A 16,634-nucleotide genomic window follows, 5' to 3' on the forward strand; every position below is an offset into this window, starting at 1 on the left:
GCCTAATCGCCCAACATCAGTGCCCGACCTCACTAATGCTCTTGTGGCTGAATGGAAGCAAGTTCACACAGCAATGTTCCAACATCTAGTGGAAAGCCTTCCCAGAACAGTGGAGGCTGTTAAAGCAGCAAAGGGGAGGGAGCAACTCCATATTAATGCCCATTATTTGGGAATGAGATGTTCGACGAGCAGTGTTCATATACTTATGTTTCTAAAATCCCTTAAGGGAAAAAAACAAACGGTGGAAAAACTATTGGAACCATTTCCCTGTTTGACCGCTAGGTTTTATGGGTATTATGACAACTCCACCGTGGGGCTCTATATACATAAATGATTAAGAGGATCGAGTTTGTCTAGTAATTTGTCTGAATCTTCTCAAGGGCTGTCCGGCTGCGCTTTCCCAAGACAGTTGAAAGAGCGCGAGTCACTTTTAAGCAAGCAAGAGGAGAGGAAATGCTGACAGCATGGTTTCTTCGGGAGAGAAAAACATCCTACCTCCACACTCCCAACTTATTGACAGAACTGGCTGCAGAAGCAAACTATGGGAATACTTGGATTACAAAGCAGATGAGGGCCTACCCACTGAAACAACTAAGCAAAAGGTTTTACAAAGCAGTGCAGGGAGGGAGGTTTACCTCCAAAACGACATTAACTATTTTACACATGACATTTGCATTGCAACGTTGTCGTTATTCTACTAAATTATAATTATTTTTGAGTAACAAGTTCTATAGTAACTAACCTGTTGGTTGTTGTCAGAGACAGGGTAGGTGGTGTTGGATAGGTTTCTATAGTAACTAACCTGTTGGTTGTTGTCAGAGACAGGGTAGGTGGTGTTGGTTAGGTTTCTATAGTAACTAACCTGTTGGTTGTTGTCAGAGACAGGGTAGGTGGTGTTGGATAGGTTTCTATAGTAACTAACCTGTTGGTTGTTGTCAGAGACAGGGTAGGTGGTGTTGGATAGGTTTCTATAGTAACTAACCTGTTGGTTGTTGTCAGACAGGGTAGGTTGTGTTGGTTAGGTTTCTACAGTAACTAACCTGTTGGTTGTTGTCAGACAGGGTAGGTTGTGTTGGTTAGGTTTCTATAGTAACTAACCTGTTGGTTGTTGTCAGAGACAGGGTAGGTTGTGTTGGTTAGGTTTCTATAGTAACTAACCTGTTGGTTGTTGTCAGAGACAGGGTAGGTGGTGTTGGATAGGTTTCTACAGTAACTAACCTGTTGGTTGTTGTCAGAGACAGGGTAGGTGGTGTTGGTTAGGTTTCTATAGTAACTAACCTGTTGGTTGTTGTCAGACAGGGTAGGTGGTGTTGGTTAGGTTTCTATAGTAACTAACCTGTTGGTTGTTGTCAGAGACAGGGTAGGTGGTGTTGGTTAGGTTTCTATAGTAACTAACCTGTTGGTTGTTGTCAGAGACAGGGTAGGTGGTGTTGGATAGGTTTCTATAGTAACTAACCTGTTGGTTGTTGTCAGAGACAGGGTAGGTGGTGTTGGTTAGGTTTCTACAGTAACTAACCTGTTGGTTGTTGTCAGAGACAGGATAGGTGGTGTTGGTTAGGTTTCTACAGTAACTAACCTGTTGGTTGTTGTCAGAGACAGGGTAGGTTGTGTTGGTTAGGTTTCTACAGTAACTAACCTGTTGGTTGTTGTCAGACAGGGTAGGTTGTGTTGGTTAGGTTTCTATAGTAACTAACCTGTTGGTTGTTGTCAGAGACAGGGTAGGTTGTGTTGGTTAGGTTTCTATAGTAACTAACCTGTTGGTTGTTGTCAGAGACAGGGTAGGTTGTGTTGGATAGGTTTCTATAGTAACTAACCTGTTGGTTGTTGTCAGAGACAGGGTAGGTTGTGTTGGTTAGGTTTCTATAGTAACTAACCTGTTGGTTGTTGTCAGACAGGGTAGGTTGTGTTGGTTAGGTTTCTATAGTAACTAACCTGTTGGTTGTTGTCAGAGACAGGGTAGGTGGTGTTGGTTAGGTTTCTACAGTAACTAACCTGTTGGTTGTTGTCAGACAGGGTAGGTGGTGTTGGTTAGGTTTCTATAGTAACTAACCTGTTGGTTGTTGTCAGAGACAGGGTAGGTGGTGTTGGTTAGGTTTCTATAGTAACTAACCTGTTGGTTGTTGTCAGAGACAGGGTGGGTTGTGTTGGTTAGGTTTCTATAGTAACTAACCTGTTGGTTGTTGTCAGAGACAGGGTAGGTGGTGTTGGTTAGGTTTCTATAGTAACTAACCTGTTGGTTGTTGTCAGACAGGGTAGGTTGTGTTGGTTAGGTTTCTATAGTAACTAACCTGTTGGTTGTTGTCAGAGACAGGGTAGGTTGTGTTGGTTAGGTTTCTATAGTAACTAACCTGTTGGTTGTTGTCAGAGACAGGGTAGGTTGTGTTGGTTAGGTTTCTATAGTAACTAACCTGTTGGTTGTTGTCAGACAGGGTAGGTTGTGTTGGTTAGGTTTCTATAGTAACTAACCTGTTGGTTGTTGTCAGAGACAGGGTAGGTTGTGTTGGTTAGGTTTCTATAGTAACTAACCTGTTGGTTGTTGTCAGAGACAGGGTAGGTGGTGTTGGTTAGGTTTCTATAGTAACTAACCTGTTGGTTGTTGTCAGAGACAGGGTAGGTTGTGTTGGTTAGGTTTCTACAGTAACTAACCTGTTGGTTGTTGTCAGAGACAGGGTAGGTTGTGTTGGTTAGGTTTCTATAGTAACTAACCTGTTGGTTGTTGTCAGAGACAGGGTAGGTTGTGTTGGTTAGGTTTCTACAGTAACTAACCTGTTGGTTGTTGTCAGAGACAGGGTAAGTTGTGTTGGTTAGGTTTCTATAGTAACTAACCTGTTGGTTGTTGTCAGAGACAGGGTAGGTGGTGTTGGTTAGGTTTCTATAGTAACTAACCTGTTGGTTGTTGTCAGAGACAGGGTAGGTGGTGTTGGTTAGGTTTCTATAGTAACTAACCTGTTGGTTGTTGTCAGAGACAGGGTAGGTGGTGTTGGTTAGGTTTCTATAGTAACTAACCTGTTGGTTGTTGTCAGAGACAGGGTAGGTGGTGTTGGTTAGGTTTCTATAGTAACTAACCTGTTGGTTGTTGTCAGAGACAGGGTAGGTGGTGTTGGTTAGGTTTCTATAGTAACTAACCTGTTGGTTGTTGTCAGAGACAGGGTAGGTGGTGTTGGTTAGGTTTCTATAGTAACTAACCTGTTGGTTGTTGTCAGAGACAGGGTAGGTTGTGTTGGTTAGGTTTCTATAGTAACTAACCTGTTGGTTGTTGTCAGAGACAGGGTAGGTGGTGTTGGTTAGGTTTCTATAGTAACTAACCTGTTGGTTGTTGTCAGAGACAGGGTAGGTGGTGTTGGTTAGGTTTCTACTGTAACTAACCTGTTGGTTGTTGTCAGAGACAGGGTAGGTGGTGTTGGTTAGGTTTCTATAGTAACTAACCTGTTGGTTGTTGTCAGAGACAGGGTAGGTGGTGTTGGTTAGGTTTCTATAGTAACTAACCTGTTGGTTGTTGTCAGAGACAGGGTAGGTGGTGTTGGTTAGGTTTCTATAGTAACTAACCTGTTGGTTGTTGTCAGAGACAGGGTAGGTTGTGTTGGTTAGGTTTCTATAGTAACTAACCTGTTGGTTGTTGTCAGAGACAGGGTAGGTTGTGTTGGTTAGGTTTCTATAGTAACTAACCTGTTGGTTGTTGTCAGAGACAGGGTAGGTTGTGTTGGTTAGGTTTCTATAGTAACTAACCTGTTGGTTGTTGTCAGAGACAGGGTAGGTTGTGTTGGTTAGGTTTCTATAGTAACTAACCTGTTGGTTGTTGTCAGACAGGGTAGGTGGTGTTGGTTAGGTTTCTATAGTAACTAACCTGTTGGTTGTTGTCAGAGACAGGGTAGGTTGTGTTGGTTAGGTTTCTATAGTAACTAACCTGTTGGTTGTTGTCAGAGACAGGGTAGGTTGTGTTGGTTAGGTTTCTATAGTAACTAACCTGTTGGTTGTTGTCAGAGACAGGGTAGGTTGTGTTGGTTAGGTTTCTATAGTAACTAACCTGTTGGTTGTTGTCAGAGACAGGGTATGTTGTGTTGGATAGGTTTCTATAGTAACTAACCTGTTGGTTGTTGTCAGAGACAGGGTAGGTGGTGTTGGTTAGGTTTCTATAGTAACTAACCTGTTGGTTGTTGTCAGAGACAGGGTAGGTGGTGTTGGTTAGGTTTCTATAGTAACTAACCTGTTGGTTGTTGTCAGAGACAGGGTAGGTGGTGTTGGTTAGCTTTCTATAGTAACTAACCTGTTGGTTGTTGTCAGAGACAGGGTAGGTGGTGTTGGTTAGGTTTCTATAGTAACTAACCTGTTGGTTGTTGTCAGAGACAGGGTAGGTGGTGTTGGTTAGGTTTCTATAGTAACTAACATGTTGGTTGTTGTCAGAGACAGGATAGGTGGTGTTGGTTAGGTTTCTATAGTAACTAACCTGTTGGTTGTTGTCAGAGACAGGGTAGGTGGTGTTGGTTAGGTTTCTATAGTAACTAACCTGTTGGTTGTTGTCAGAGACAGGGTAGGTGGTGTTGGTTAGGTTTCTATAGTAACTAACCTGTTGGTTGTTGTCAGAGACAGGGTAGGTGGTGTTGGTTAGGTTTCTATAGTAACTAACCTGTTGGTTGTTGTCAGAGACAGGGTAGGTTGTGTTGGTTAGGTTTCTATAGTAACTAACCTGTTGGTTGTTGTCAGAGACAGGGTAGGTTGTGTTGGTTAGGTTTCTATAGTAACTAACCTGTTGGTTGTTGTCAGAGACAGGGTAGGTTGCGTTGGTTAGGTTTCTATAGTAACTAACCTGTTGGTTGTTGTCAGAGACAGGGTAGGTTGCGTTGGTTAGGTTTCTATAGTAACTAACCTGTTGGTTGTTGTCAGACAGGGTAGGTGGTGTTGGTTAGGTTTCTATAGTAACTAACCTGTTGGTTGTTGTCAGAGACAGGGTAGGTTGTGTTGGATAGGTTTCTATAGTAACTAACCTGTTGGTTGTTGTCAGAGACAGGGTAGGTTGTGTTGGTTAGGTTTCTATAGTAACTAACCTGTTGGTTGTTGTCAGAGACAGGGTAGGTGGTGTTGGTTAGGTTTCTATAGTAACTAACCTGTTGGTTGTTGTCAGAGACAGGGTAGGTTGTGTTGGTTAGGTTTCTACAGTAACTAACCTGTTGGTTGTTGTCAGAGACAGGGTAGGTTGTGTTGGTTAGGTTTCTATAGTAACTAACCTGTTGGTTGTTGTCAGAGACAGGGTAGGTGGTGTTGGTTAGGTTTCTATAGTAACTAACCTGTTGGTTGTTGTCAGAGACAGGGTAGGTGGTGTTAGTTAGGTTTCTATAGTAACTAACCTGTTGGTTGTTGTCAGAGACAGGGTAGGTTGTGTTGGTTAGGTTTCTATAGTAACTAACCTGTTGGTTGTTGTCAGAGACAGGGTAGGTTGTATTGGTTAGGTTTCTATAGTAACTAACCTGTTGGTTGTTGTCAGAGACAGGGTAGGTTGTGTTGGTTAGGTTTCTATAGTAACTAACCTGTTGGTTGTTGTCAGACAGGGTAGGTGGTGTTGGTTAGGTTTCTATAGTAACTAACCTGTTGGTTGTTGTCAGACAGGGTAGGTGGTGTTGGTTAGGTTTCTATAGTAACTAACCTGTTGGTTGTTGTCAGAGACAGGGTAGGTTGTGTTGGTTAGGTTTCTATAGTAACTAACCTGTTGGTTGTTGTCAGAGACAGGGTAGGTTGTGTTGGTTAGGTTTCTATAGTAACTAACCTGTTGGTTGTTGTCAGAGACAGGGTAGGTTGTGTTGGATAGGTTTCTATAGTAACTAACCTGTTGGTTGTTGTCAGAGACAGGGTAGGTGGTGTTGGTTAGGTTTCTATAGTAACTAACCTGTTGGTTGTTGTCAGAGACAGGGTAGGTGGTGTTGGTTAGGTTTCTATAGTAACTAACCTGTTGGTTGTTGTCAGAGACAGGGTAGGTGGTGTTGGTTAGGTTTCTATAGTAACTAACCTGTTGGTTGTTGTCAGAGACAGGGTAGGTGGTGTTGGTTAGGTTTCTATAGTAACTAACCTGTTGGTTGTTGTCAGAGACAGGGTAGGTGGTGTTGGTTAGGTTTCTATAGTAACTAACCTGTTGGTTGTTGTCAGAGACAGGGTAGGTGGTGTTGGTTAGGTTTCTATAGTAACTAACCTGTTGGTTGTTGTCAGAGACAGGGTAGGTGGTGTTGGTTAGGTTTCTATAGTAACTAACCTGTTGGTTGTTGTCAGAGACAGGGTAGGTTGTGTTGGTTAGGTTTCTATAGTAACTAACCTGTTGGTTGTTGTCAGAGACAGGGTAGGTGGTGTTGGTTAGGTTTCTATAGTAACTAACCTGTTGGTTGTTGTCAGAGACAGGGTAGGTGGTGTTGGTTAGGTTTCTACTGTAACTAACCTGTTGGTTGTTGTCAGAGACAGGGTAGGTGGTGTTGGTTAGGTTTCTATAGTAACTAACCTGTTGGTTGTTGTCAGAGACAGGGTAGGTGGTGTTGGTTAGGTTTCTATAGTAACTAACCTGTTGGTTGTTGTCAGAGACAGGGTAGGTGGTGTTGGTTAGGTTTCTATAGTAACTAACCTGTTGGTTGTTGTCAGAGACAGGGTAGGTTGTGTTGGTTAGGTTTCTATAGTAACTAACCTGTTGGTTGTTGTCAGAGACAGGGTAGGTTGTGTTGGTTAGGTTTCTATAGTAACTAACCTGTTGGTTGTTGTCAGAGACAGGGTAGGTTGTGTTGGTTAGGTTTCTATAGTAACTAACCTGTTGGTTGTTGTCAGAGACAGGGTAGGTTGTGTTGGTTAGGTTTCTATAGTAACTAACCTGTTGGTTGTTGTCAGACAGGGTAGGTGGTGTTGGTTAGGTTTCTATAGTAACTAACCTGTTGGTTGTTGTCAGAGACAGGGTAGGTTGTGTTGGTTAGGTTTCTATAGTAACTAACCTGTTGGTTGTTGTCAGAGACAGGGTAGGTTGTGTTGGTTAGGTTTCTATAGTAACTAACCTGTTGGTTGTTGTCAGAGACAGGGTAGGTTGTGTTGGTTAGGTTTCTATAGTAACTAACCTGTTGGTTGTTGTCAGAGACAGGGTATGTTGTGTTGGATAGGTTTCTATAGTAACTAACCTGTTGGTTGTTGTCAGAGACAGGGTAGGTGGTGTTGGTTAGGTTTCTATAGTAACTAACCTGTTGGTTGTTGTCAGAGACAGGGTAGGTGGTGTTGGTTAGGTTTCTATAGTAACTAACCTGTTGGTTGTTGTCAGAGACAGGGTAGGTGGTGTTGGTTAGGTTTCTATAGTAACTAACCTGTTGGTTGTTGTCAGAGACAGGATAGGTGGTGTTGGTTAGGTTTCTATAGTAACTAACCTGTTGGTTGTTGTCAGAGACAGGGTAGGTGGTGTTGGTTAGGTTTCTATAGTAACTAACCTGTTGGTTGTTGTCAGAGACAGGGTAGGTGGTGTTGGTTAGGTTTCTATAGTAACTAACCTGTTGGTTGTTGTCAGAGACAGGGTAGGTGGTGTTGGTTAGGTTTCTATAGTAACTAACCTGTTGGTTGTTGTCAGAGACAGGGTAGGTTGTGTTGGTTAGGTTTCTATAGTAACTAACCTGTTGGTTGTTGTCAGAGACAGGGTAGGTTGTGTTGGTTAGGTTTCTATAGTAACTAACCTGTTGGTTGTTGTCAGAGACAGGGTAGGTTGCGTTGGTTAGGTTTCTATAGTAACTAACCTGTTGGTTGTTGTCAGAGACAGGGTAGGTTGCGTTGGTTAGGTTTCTATAGTAACTAACCTGTTGGTTGTTGTCAGACAGGGTAGGTGGTGTTGGTTAGGTTTCTATAGTAACTAACCTGTTGGTTGTTGTCAGAGACAGGGTAGGTTGTGTTGGATAGGTTTCTATAGTAACTAACCTGTTGGTTGTTGTCAGAGACAGGGTAGGTTGTGTTGGTTAGGTTTCTATAGTAACTAACCTGTTGGTTGTTGTCAGAGACAGGGTAGGTGGTGTTGGTTAGGTTTCTATAGTAACTAACCTGTTGGTTGTTGTCAGAGACAGGGTAGGTTGTGTTGGTTAGGTTTCTACAGTAACTAACCTGTTGGTTGTTGTCAGAGACAGGGTAGGTTGTGTTGGTTAGGTTTCTATAGTAACTAACCTGTTGGTTGTTGTCAGAGACAGGGTAGGTGGTGTTGGTTAGGTTTCTATAGTAACTAACCTGTTGGTTGTTGTCAGAGACAGGGTAGGTGGTGTTAGTTAGGTTTCTATAGTAACTAACCTGTTGGTTGTTGTCAGAGACAGGGTAGGTTGTGTTGGTTAGGTTTCTATAGTAACTAACCTGTTGGTTGTTGTCAGAGACAGGGTAGGTTGTATTGGTTAGGTTTCTATAGTAACTAACCTGTTGGTTGTTGTCAGAGACAGGGTAGGTTGTGTTGGTTAGGTTTCTATAGTAACTAACCTGTTGGTTGTTGTCAGAGACAGGGTAGGTTGTGTTGGTTAGGTTTCTATAGTAACTAACCTGTTGGTTGTTGTCAGACAGGGTAGGTGGTGTTGGTTAGGTTTCTATAGTAACTAACCTGTTGGTTGTTGTCAGAGACAGGGTAGGTTGTGTTGGTTAGGTTTCTATAGTAACTAACCTGTTGGTTGTTGTCAGAGACAGGGTAGGTTGTGTTGGTTAGGTTTCTATAGTAACTAACCTGTTGGTTGTTGTCAGAGACAGGGTAGGTTGTGTTGGATAGGTTTCTATAGTAACTAACCTGTTGGTTGTTGTCAGAGACAGGGTAGGTGGTGTTGGTTAGGTTTCTATAGTAACTAACCTGTTGGTTGTTGTCAGAGACAGGGTAGGTGGTGTTGGTTAGGTTTCTATAGTAACTAACCTGTTGGTTGTTGTCAGAGACAGGGTAGGTGGTGTTGGTTAGGTTTCTATAGTAACTAACCTGTTGGTTGTTGTCAGAGACAGGGTAGGTGGTGTTGGTTAGGTTTCTATAGTAACTAACCTGTTGGTTGTTGTCAGAGACAGGGTAGGTGGTGTTGGTTAGGTTTCTATAGTAACTAACCTGTTGGTTGTTGTCAGAGACAGGGTAGGTGGTGTTGGTTAGGTTTCTATAGTAACTAACCTGTTGGTTGTTGTCAGAGACAGGGTAGGTGGTGTTGGTTAGGTTTCTATAGTAACTAACCTGTTGGTTGTTGTCAGAGACAGGGTAGGTGGTGTTGGTTAGGTTTCTATAGTAACTAACCTGTTGGTTGTTGTCAGAGACAGGGTAGGTGGTGTTGGTTAGGTTTCTATAGTAACTAACCTGTTGGTTGTTGTCAGAGACAGGGTAGGTGGTGTTGGTTAGGTTTCTATAGTAACTAACCTGTTGGTTGTTGTCAGAGACAGGGTAGGTTGTGTTGGTTAGGTTTCTATAGTAACTAACCTGTTGGTTGTTGTCAGAGACAGGGTAGGTTGTGTTGGTTAGGTTTCTATAGTAACTAACCTGTTGGTTGTTGTCAGAGACAGGGTAGGTTGTGTTGGTTAGGTTTCTATAGTAACTAACCTGTTGGTTGTTGTCAGAGACAGGGTAGGTTGTGTTGGTTAGGTTTCTATAGTAACTAACCTGTTGGTTGTTGTCAGAGACAGGGTAGGTTGCGTTGGTTAGGTTTCTATAGTAACTAACCTGTTGGTTGTTGTCAGACAGGGTAGGTGGTGTTGGTTAGGTTTCTATAGTAACTAACCTGTTGGTTGTTGTCAGAGACAGGGTAGGTTGTGTTGGATAGGTTTCTATAGTAACTAACCTGTTGGTTGTTGTCAGAGACAGGGTAGGTTGTGTTGGTTAGGTTTCTATAGTAACTAACCTGTTGGTTGTTGTCAGAGACAGGGTAGGTGGTGTTGGTTAGGTTTCTATAGTAACTAACCTGTTGGTTGTTGTCAGAGACAGGGTAGGTGGTGTTGGTTAGGTTTCTATAGTAACTAACCTGTTGGTTGTTGTCAGAGACAGGGTAGGTGGTGTTGGTTAGGTTTCTATAGTAACTAACCTGTTGGTTGTTGTCAGAGACAGGGTAGGTGGTGTTGGTTAGGTTTCTATAGTAACTAACCTGTTGGTTGTTGTCAGAGACAGGGTAGGTGGTGTTGGTTAGGTTTCTATAGTAACTAACCTGTTGGTTGTTGTCAGAGACAGGGTAGGTGGTGTTGGTTAGGTTTCTATAGTAACTAACCTGTTGGTTGTTGTCAGAGACAGGGTAGGTGGTGTTGGTTAGGTTTCTATAGTAACTAACCTGTTGGTTGTTGTCAGAGACAGGGTAGGTGGTGTTGGTTAGGTTTCTATAGTAACTAACCTGTTGGTTGTTGTCAGAGACAGGGTAGGTGGTGTTGGTTAGGTTTCTATAGTAACTAACCTGTTGGTTGTTGTCAGAGACAGGGTAGGTGGTGTTAGTTAGGTTTCTATAGTAACTAACCTGTTGGTTGTTGTCAGAGACAGGGTAGGTTGTGTTGGTTAGGTTTCTATAGTAACTAACCTGTTGGTTGTTGTCAGAGACAGGGTAGGTTGTGTTGGTTAGGTTTCTATAGTAACTAACCTGTTGGTTGTTGTCAGAGACAGGGTAGGTTGTGTTGGTTAGGTTTCTATAGTAACTAACCTGTTGGTTGTTGTCAGAGACAGGGTAGGTTGTGTTGGTTAGGTTTCTATAGTAACTAACCTGTTGGTTGTTGTCAGAGACAGGGTAGGTTGTGTTGGTTAGGTTTCTATAGTAACTAACCTGTTGGTTGTTGTCAGACAGGGTAGGTGGTGTTGGTTAGGTTTCTATAGTAACTAACCTGTTGGTTGTTGTCAGAGACAGGGTAGGTTGTGTTGGTTAGGTTTCTATAGTAACTAACCTGTTGGTTGTTGTCAGAGACAGGGTAGGTTGTGTTGGTTAGGTTTCTATAGTAACTAACCTGTTGGTTGTTGTCAGAGACAGGGTAGGTTGTGTTGGATAGGTTTCTATAGTAACTAACCTGTTGGTTGTTGTCAGAGACAGGGTAGGTGGTGTTGGTTAGGTTTCTATAGTAACTAACCTGTTGGTTGTTGTCAGAGACAGGGTAGGTGGTGTTGGTTAGGTTTCTATAGTAACTAACCTGTTGGTTGTTGTCAGAGACAGGGTAGGTGGTGTTGGTTAGGTTTCTATAGTAACTAACCTGTTGGTTGTTGTCAGAGACAGGGTAGGTTGTGTTGGTTAGGTTTCTATAGTAACTAACCTGTTGGTTGTTGTCAGAGACAGGGTAGGTGGTGTTGGTTAGGTTTCTATAGTAACTAACCTGTTGGTTGTTGTCAGAGACAGGGTAGGTGGTGTTGGTTAGGTTTCTATAGTAACTAACCTGTTGGTTGTTGTCAGAGACAGGGTAGGTGGTGTTGGTTAGGTTTCTATAGTAACTAACCTGTTGGTTGTTGTCAGAGACAGGGTAGGTTGTGTTGGTTAGGTTTCTATAGTAACTAACCTGTTGGTTGTTGTCAGAGACAGGGTAGGTTGTGTTGGTTAGGTTTCTACAGTAACTAACCTGTTGGTTGTTGTCAGAGACAGGGTAGGTTGTGTTGGTTAGGTTTCTATAGTAACTAACCTGTTGGTTGTTGTCAGAGACAGGGTCGGTGGTGTTGGTTAGGTTTCTATAGTAACTAACCTGTTGGTTGTTGTCAGAGACAGGATAGGTGGTGTTGGTTAGGTTTCTACAGTAACACTAACCTCATGGTGGCTGCTGGTGTTGGAAGGATCGCAGCGTGAGGTGTTGTCAGAGACAGGGTAGGTGGTGTTGGTCAGCTCCTGCCATAGTCTCCTGTACACATACTGTTGTACCAAGGGGTAGACCAGGAAACTGGCGAAGGAATAGAAGGCTACCAGTGGCTCTACCAGGAATAACCCCTTCATTCTTCTCAGTGGGAGTTGACAAACAGACCCCTGGAAGACAAGGTAGGAGATGAATACCAACCTGGCAACAGAACAGATCCTAGACACTAAGAAGAGAACGCAGGGTTAATTTATTGTTTTTATTTAACCATTATTTAACTAGGCAAGTCAGTTAAGAACAAATTCTTATTTACAATGACGGCCTACACCGGACAACGCTGGGCCAAATGTGCGCCGCCCTATGGGACTCCCAATCACGGTCGGATGTGATGCAGTCTGGATTCGAACCAGGGACTGCAGTGCATCTCCGTGTAAGAGCAGCAGGATCTGTGTGTCCACTCCCCCCTGAGGAGAACCATCGACTGCTCTTACACGGAGATGCAGTGCCTTAGACAGCTGTGTCACTCGGGAGTTGCTGGGTACGTTTACCCTACATATTTATCCTGTTGCTTTCATTATTTGTTACTTAAAACAACAACATACACTGAGTGTACAAAACATTAAGGAGACACAAACTAATATTGAGTTGCACTTTTGCCTTCAGAACAGATTCAATTCGTCGGGGCATGAACTCTAAAAAGAAAGCGTTCCACAGAGATGCTGGTCCATGTTGACTCCAATGCTTCCCACAGTTGTGTCAAGTTGGCTGGATGTCATTCGGGTGGTGGACCATTCTTGATACACGCAGGAAACTGCTGAGTGTGGAAAACCTCAACAGCGTTGCAGTTCTTGACACAAACCGGTGCGCCTGGCACCTACTACCATACTACTACCATACCCTGCTCAAAGGCACTTCAATCTTTTGTCTTGCCCATTCACACTCTGAATGGCACACATACACAATCCATGTCTCAATTGTCTCAAGGCTTAAAAATCCTTCTTTAACCTGTCTCCTCCCCTTCATTTACACTGGTTTGAAGTGGATTTAACAAGTGACATCAATAAGGGATCATAGCTTTTACCTGGATTCACCTGGTCAGTCTATGTCATGGAAAGAGCAGGTGTTCTTAATGTTTTGTCCACTCAGTGTAAATAGATACTCTAAGCCACCAGGTATAACCCTCAGGTGGGAGTGGACACACAGATCCCTGGGAAACAAGGTATTGAATTTATGTTATTTATTTGGGTAATACAACAAGATGTAGGCCTACATTGGATCACCAGAGGAGAGCACCTAAAAGTATTATTTAAAAAGGTCCAATGCAGTCGGTTTTGTTATCTCAATATCAAATTATTTCTGGGTAAGTACCTTACTTGCCTTATTAATTACCTTTCAATTAAAATTGTCCAAAAATAAATTTGAAAATTGCAAGAGTAATTTCTCCAAAATTTTGCTAGGTCTGTCAGAGTGGTCTGACTGGGGAGGGGGAAACTGAATAACTAGCTGTTATTGGCAGAGAGGTTTGGAACTCTTTCTTATTGGCCTATTAACTAATTTACCGCTTGGTGATGTCATCAAAGCGAGCCAAAACTCCATCCCACTAAAACATGCTGAATAATAATATAATAATACTTTTAGTAAAAATAATTATCTTTAATTTACAATCTGTAGAAACTATGAGAATTGAAAAGTTCAAAACTTTCGTGAAACATGACAGTTGAAAAATATATGGCAAAAATAAATGGTGTTAAGAGATAGATGAAAGGCGGGATTAAAAACAACAAGATAATTCTTGTAAAATATACTGTGTCTATAAAATGTATATAGGTTCAGAACTTTTGTGAAACAGCACAGTTAAAAAATATATGGCAAATAGAAATCAAAACTGGATGGGATTCAGAGAAAGATGGGAGGGGTTGATGCTGGTAGCTGAAGGATGGGAGTAAAAACAAATAAAATATAACTATTGTAAAATAGATTTTGTCCGTAAAAAGTATTTAGTATGTATAAGTTGGAAGTAGAAGTGTCGTTGTCCAATAGTTTACTCCAATTAGGGGAGGAGTTAGGGTACAATAATAAAGGAAAATATTATATATTGCCTAGAAGGCCGGCATCCCGGAGTCGCCTCTTCACTGTTGACATTGAGACTGGTGTTTTGCGGGTACTATTTAATGAAGCTGCCAGTTGAGGACTTGTGAGGCGTCTGTTTCTTGCTCAGTTGTGCACCGGGGCCTCCCACTCCTCTTTCTAATCAGTTTGTGCTGTTCTGTGAAGGGGGTAGTACACAGAGTTGTGCGAGATCTTCAGTTTCTTGGCAATTTCTCGCATGGAATAGCCTTTATTTCTCAGAAGAAGAATAGCCTGACAAGTTTCAGAAGAAAGTTATTTGTTTCTGGCCATTTTAAGCCTGTAATCGAACCCATAAATGCTGATGCTCCAGATACTCAACTAGTCTAAAGAAGGCCAGTTTTATTGTTTCTTTAATCAGCACAACAGTTTTCAGCTGTGATAACATAATTGCAAAAGGGTTTTCTAATGATCAATTAGCCTTTTAAAATTATAAACTTGGATTAGCTAACACAATGTGCCATTGGAACACCAAGTGATGGTTGCTGATAATGGGCCTCTGCACGCCTATGCAGATATTCCATTAAAAATCAGCCGTTTCCAGCTAAAATAGTCATTTACAACATTAACAATGTCTAAACTGTATTTCTGATCAATTTGATGTTATTTTAATGGACCAAACAATGTGCTTTTCTTTAAAAAACAAGGACATTTCTAAGTGACCCCAAACTTTTGAACGGTAGTGTATATAAATATATATATATTTACAAAAAAATATATAATGGGGGAGTGGAAATGATAAAGACAATTACATTGATGGAAGCTACAATATATCTGCAGTATTAAAGCTGATCTACCACCTTCATTAACAAACAAAACAAACAAATATACATACACACATACATACATACATACATACATACATACATACATACATACATACATACATACATACATACATACATACATTCATAGGCTGAAATGTCAGGAAGTCTTTTCAAACAGCTGTTACACTAAAAGGGCATTATCATCACTTTCACAGTATTATTCCAACCTCATAGTGTGGAAACATATATAGAACACAGTGGGAATATATTTAAAACACAGCAAAATCATGTTTTTGACTGCACTGGGCCTTTAAAAACACTTTACATTTTTGATGTATTGGGGTTTTAATACAGGGGCAACCTGGAGACGGATTCTAAAACAAGCATTCTAAAACAAGTGTTCTAAAACAAGCATTCTAAAACAAGCAACAAGCGTTCTAAAACAAGCGTTCTAAAACAAGAATTCTAAAACAAGCGTTCTAAAACAAGCGTTCTAAAACAAGCGTTCTAAAACAAGCATTCTTAAACAAGCATTCTTAAACAAGCGTTCCAAAACAAGCATTCTAAAACAAGCATTCTTAAAACAAGCATTCTTAAAACAAGCATTCTTAAACAAGCATTCTTAAACAAGCGTTCCAAAACAAGCATTCTAAAACAAGCATTCTAAAACAAGCATTCTTAAACAAGCGCGTCAGAAGATCACACGTGTATTTATTCTGTTGTTTTCATCATTGTCTCTTCAAACAACAGCATCGTTTTAATACACTCTTCTTACTCACTTGGCTAGATGTTCCCTATGAAGAAGAACCATGCAGTGGGACAGGAGAATGGGACAGACAAAGAATGTCAAGTCACACCAGCTGTGATATGTAGAAACCTACACTCACTCCTCTTCAAGAAGTCATACCCAGCCTAATGAGGTGACGGCTTGCTATCGAGGAGGATTTATATGGGTAGACCCAGCCTGTATATACACTGTACATGCAATGAAGAGAACGCCTGTGCCAATAAGTTCCGAGCATATTTTACGCTACGGTCTTAATTAATACATTGGGATATGTTTAGAGATTGGAATATCATCCAAAATAAGTAGAGCATTCTTGCCAACAAGTATAAAATAAAAACACTGACTTATTGTAAACAATGTAAAAAAAAATAAAAAAAATAACAACAACACATTTGTCAAACAAATCTTCCCTGTCTGACCTATAGCTAGTTCAGTTACATGTGAACCAGTATCTGGGTAGAGGAGACGATGAATTTCTCCTGCCCAGACACTACTTTAAATGTACATGATGATGATGTGTCTGTATTATCTGAAAGAACAGACAATACCTTTGACTGACTGATCACGTTTAAAGGACAATGAAAATGCATAACATCAGTGTTCTAAAAGAGAAACCATGTCTCACCTTTTCAGTTCGTCATTTGGTGAAGAGTGATTATCTACAAACTCACAAAAAATACCAGTTCGCTCTTGGGTGTTTAGACCATTCCTACTGACATCTGTACGGTGTTTATGGCGCTATACTTCCCGATCCACGGTCGTCACTAGTTACCACAGCGACAAAGTCATAACCATGGCTAAACCCCGCCTATTTCTACAATTTCTCTTATTAAAATCAAACGTTAAGCCTAACGCTAACCTTAACCTCACTGATAACCTTATGCCTAACCCTAAACTTAAATTAAGACCAAAAATACCATTTTTGTTTTCATTAATTTTTACGATATAGACAGTTTTGACTTTGCGGCTGTGGTACAACCCAAATCCCACCGCTTATGAAACTTTATTCCGCCCCTCTTGTCCTATGATTGGATGGTTCTCAGTAGAGCATCATTAGCTATGGCCAGAGCTTCTGTCAGTCATATAAAAGGTACAGTATGAGGGTTCTTTTGGATATATATAGCAAAACAGGTTCCCTCAGGAATGTGTTGTTGTATTAGTTTTAAATGTTAATTATTTAACGAAAAGATAACATTAAAAGGGAACGAATTCACTTGTGT

At 41.3% G+C, this 16,634-nt stretch overlaps 1 protein-coding gene across 1 annotated transcript in view; it reads right to left on the reverse strand.

Annotated features, from left to right (window-relative positions):
* The window catches only part of LOC120021620 (solute carrier family 46 member 3-like), a 48,786-nt gene extending 32,603 nt beyond the window's left edge, over positions 1 to 16,183 (reverse strand). The window contains exons 1-2 of the mRNA XM_038965427.1: positions 16,040 to 16,183; positions 11,691 to 11,903 (exon numbers count right to left, since the gene is read on the reverse strand). Of these exons, the coding sequence (XP_038821355.1) occupies positions 11,691 to 11,873 (183 nt within the window). The 5' untranslated portion in view covers positions 11,874 to 11,903; positions 16,040 to 16,183. The remainder of the gene's footprint in view (positions 1 to 11,690; positions 11,904 to 16,039) is intronic.
* Positions 16,184 to 16,634: the final 451 nt, after the last annotated feature.

This window comes from Salvelinus namaycush, chromosome 26 (assembly GCF_016432855.1).
Source record: "Salvelinus namaycush isolate Seneca chromosome 26, SaNama_1.0, whole genome shotgun sequence".
Lineage (NCBI taxonomy): Eukaryota > Metazoa > Chordata > Actinopteri > Salmoniformes > Salmonidae > Salvelinus > Salvelinus namaycush.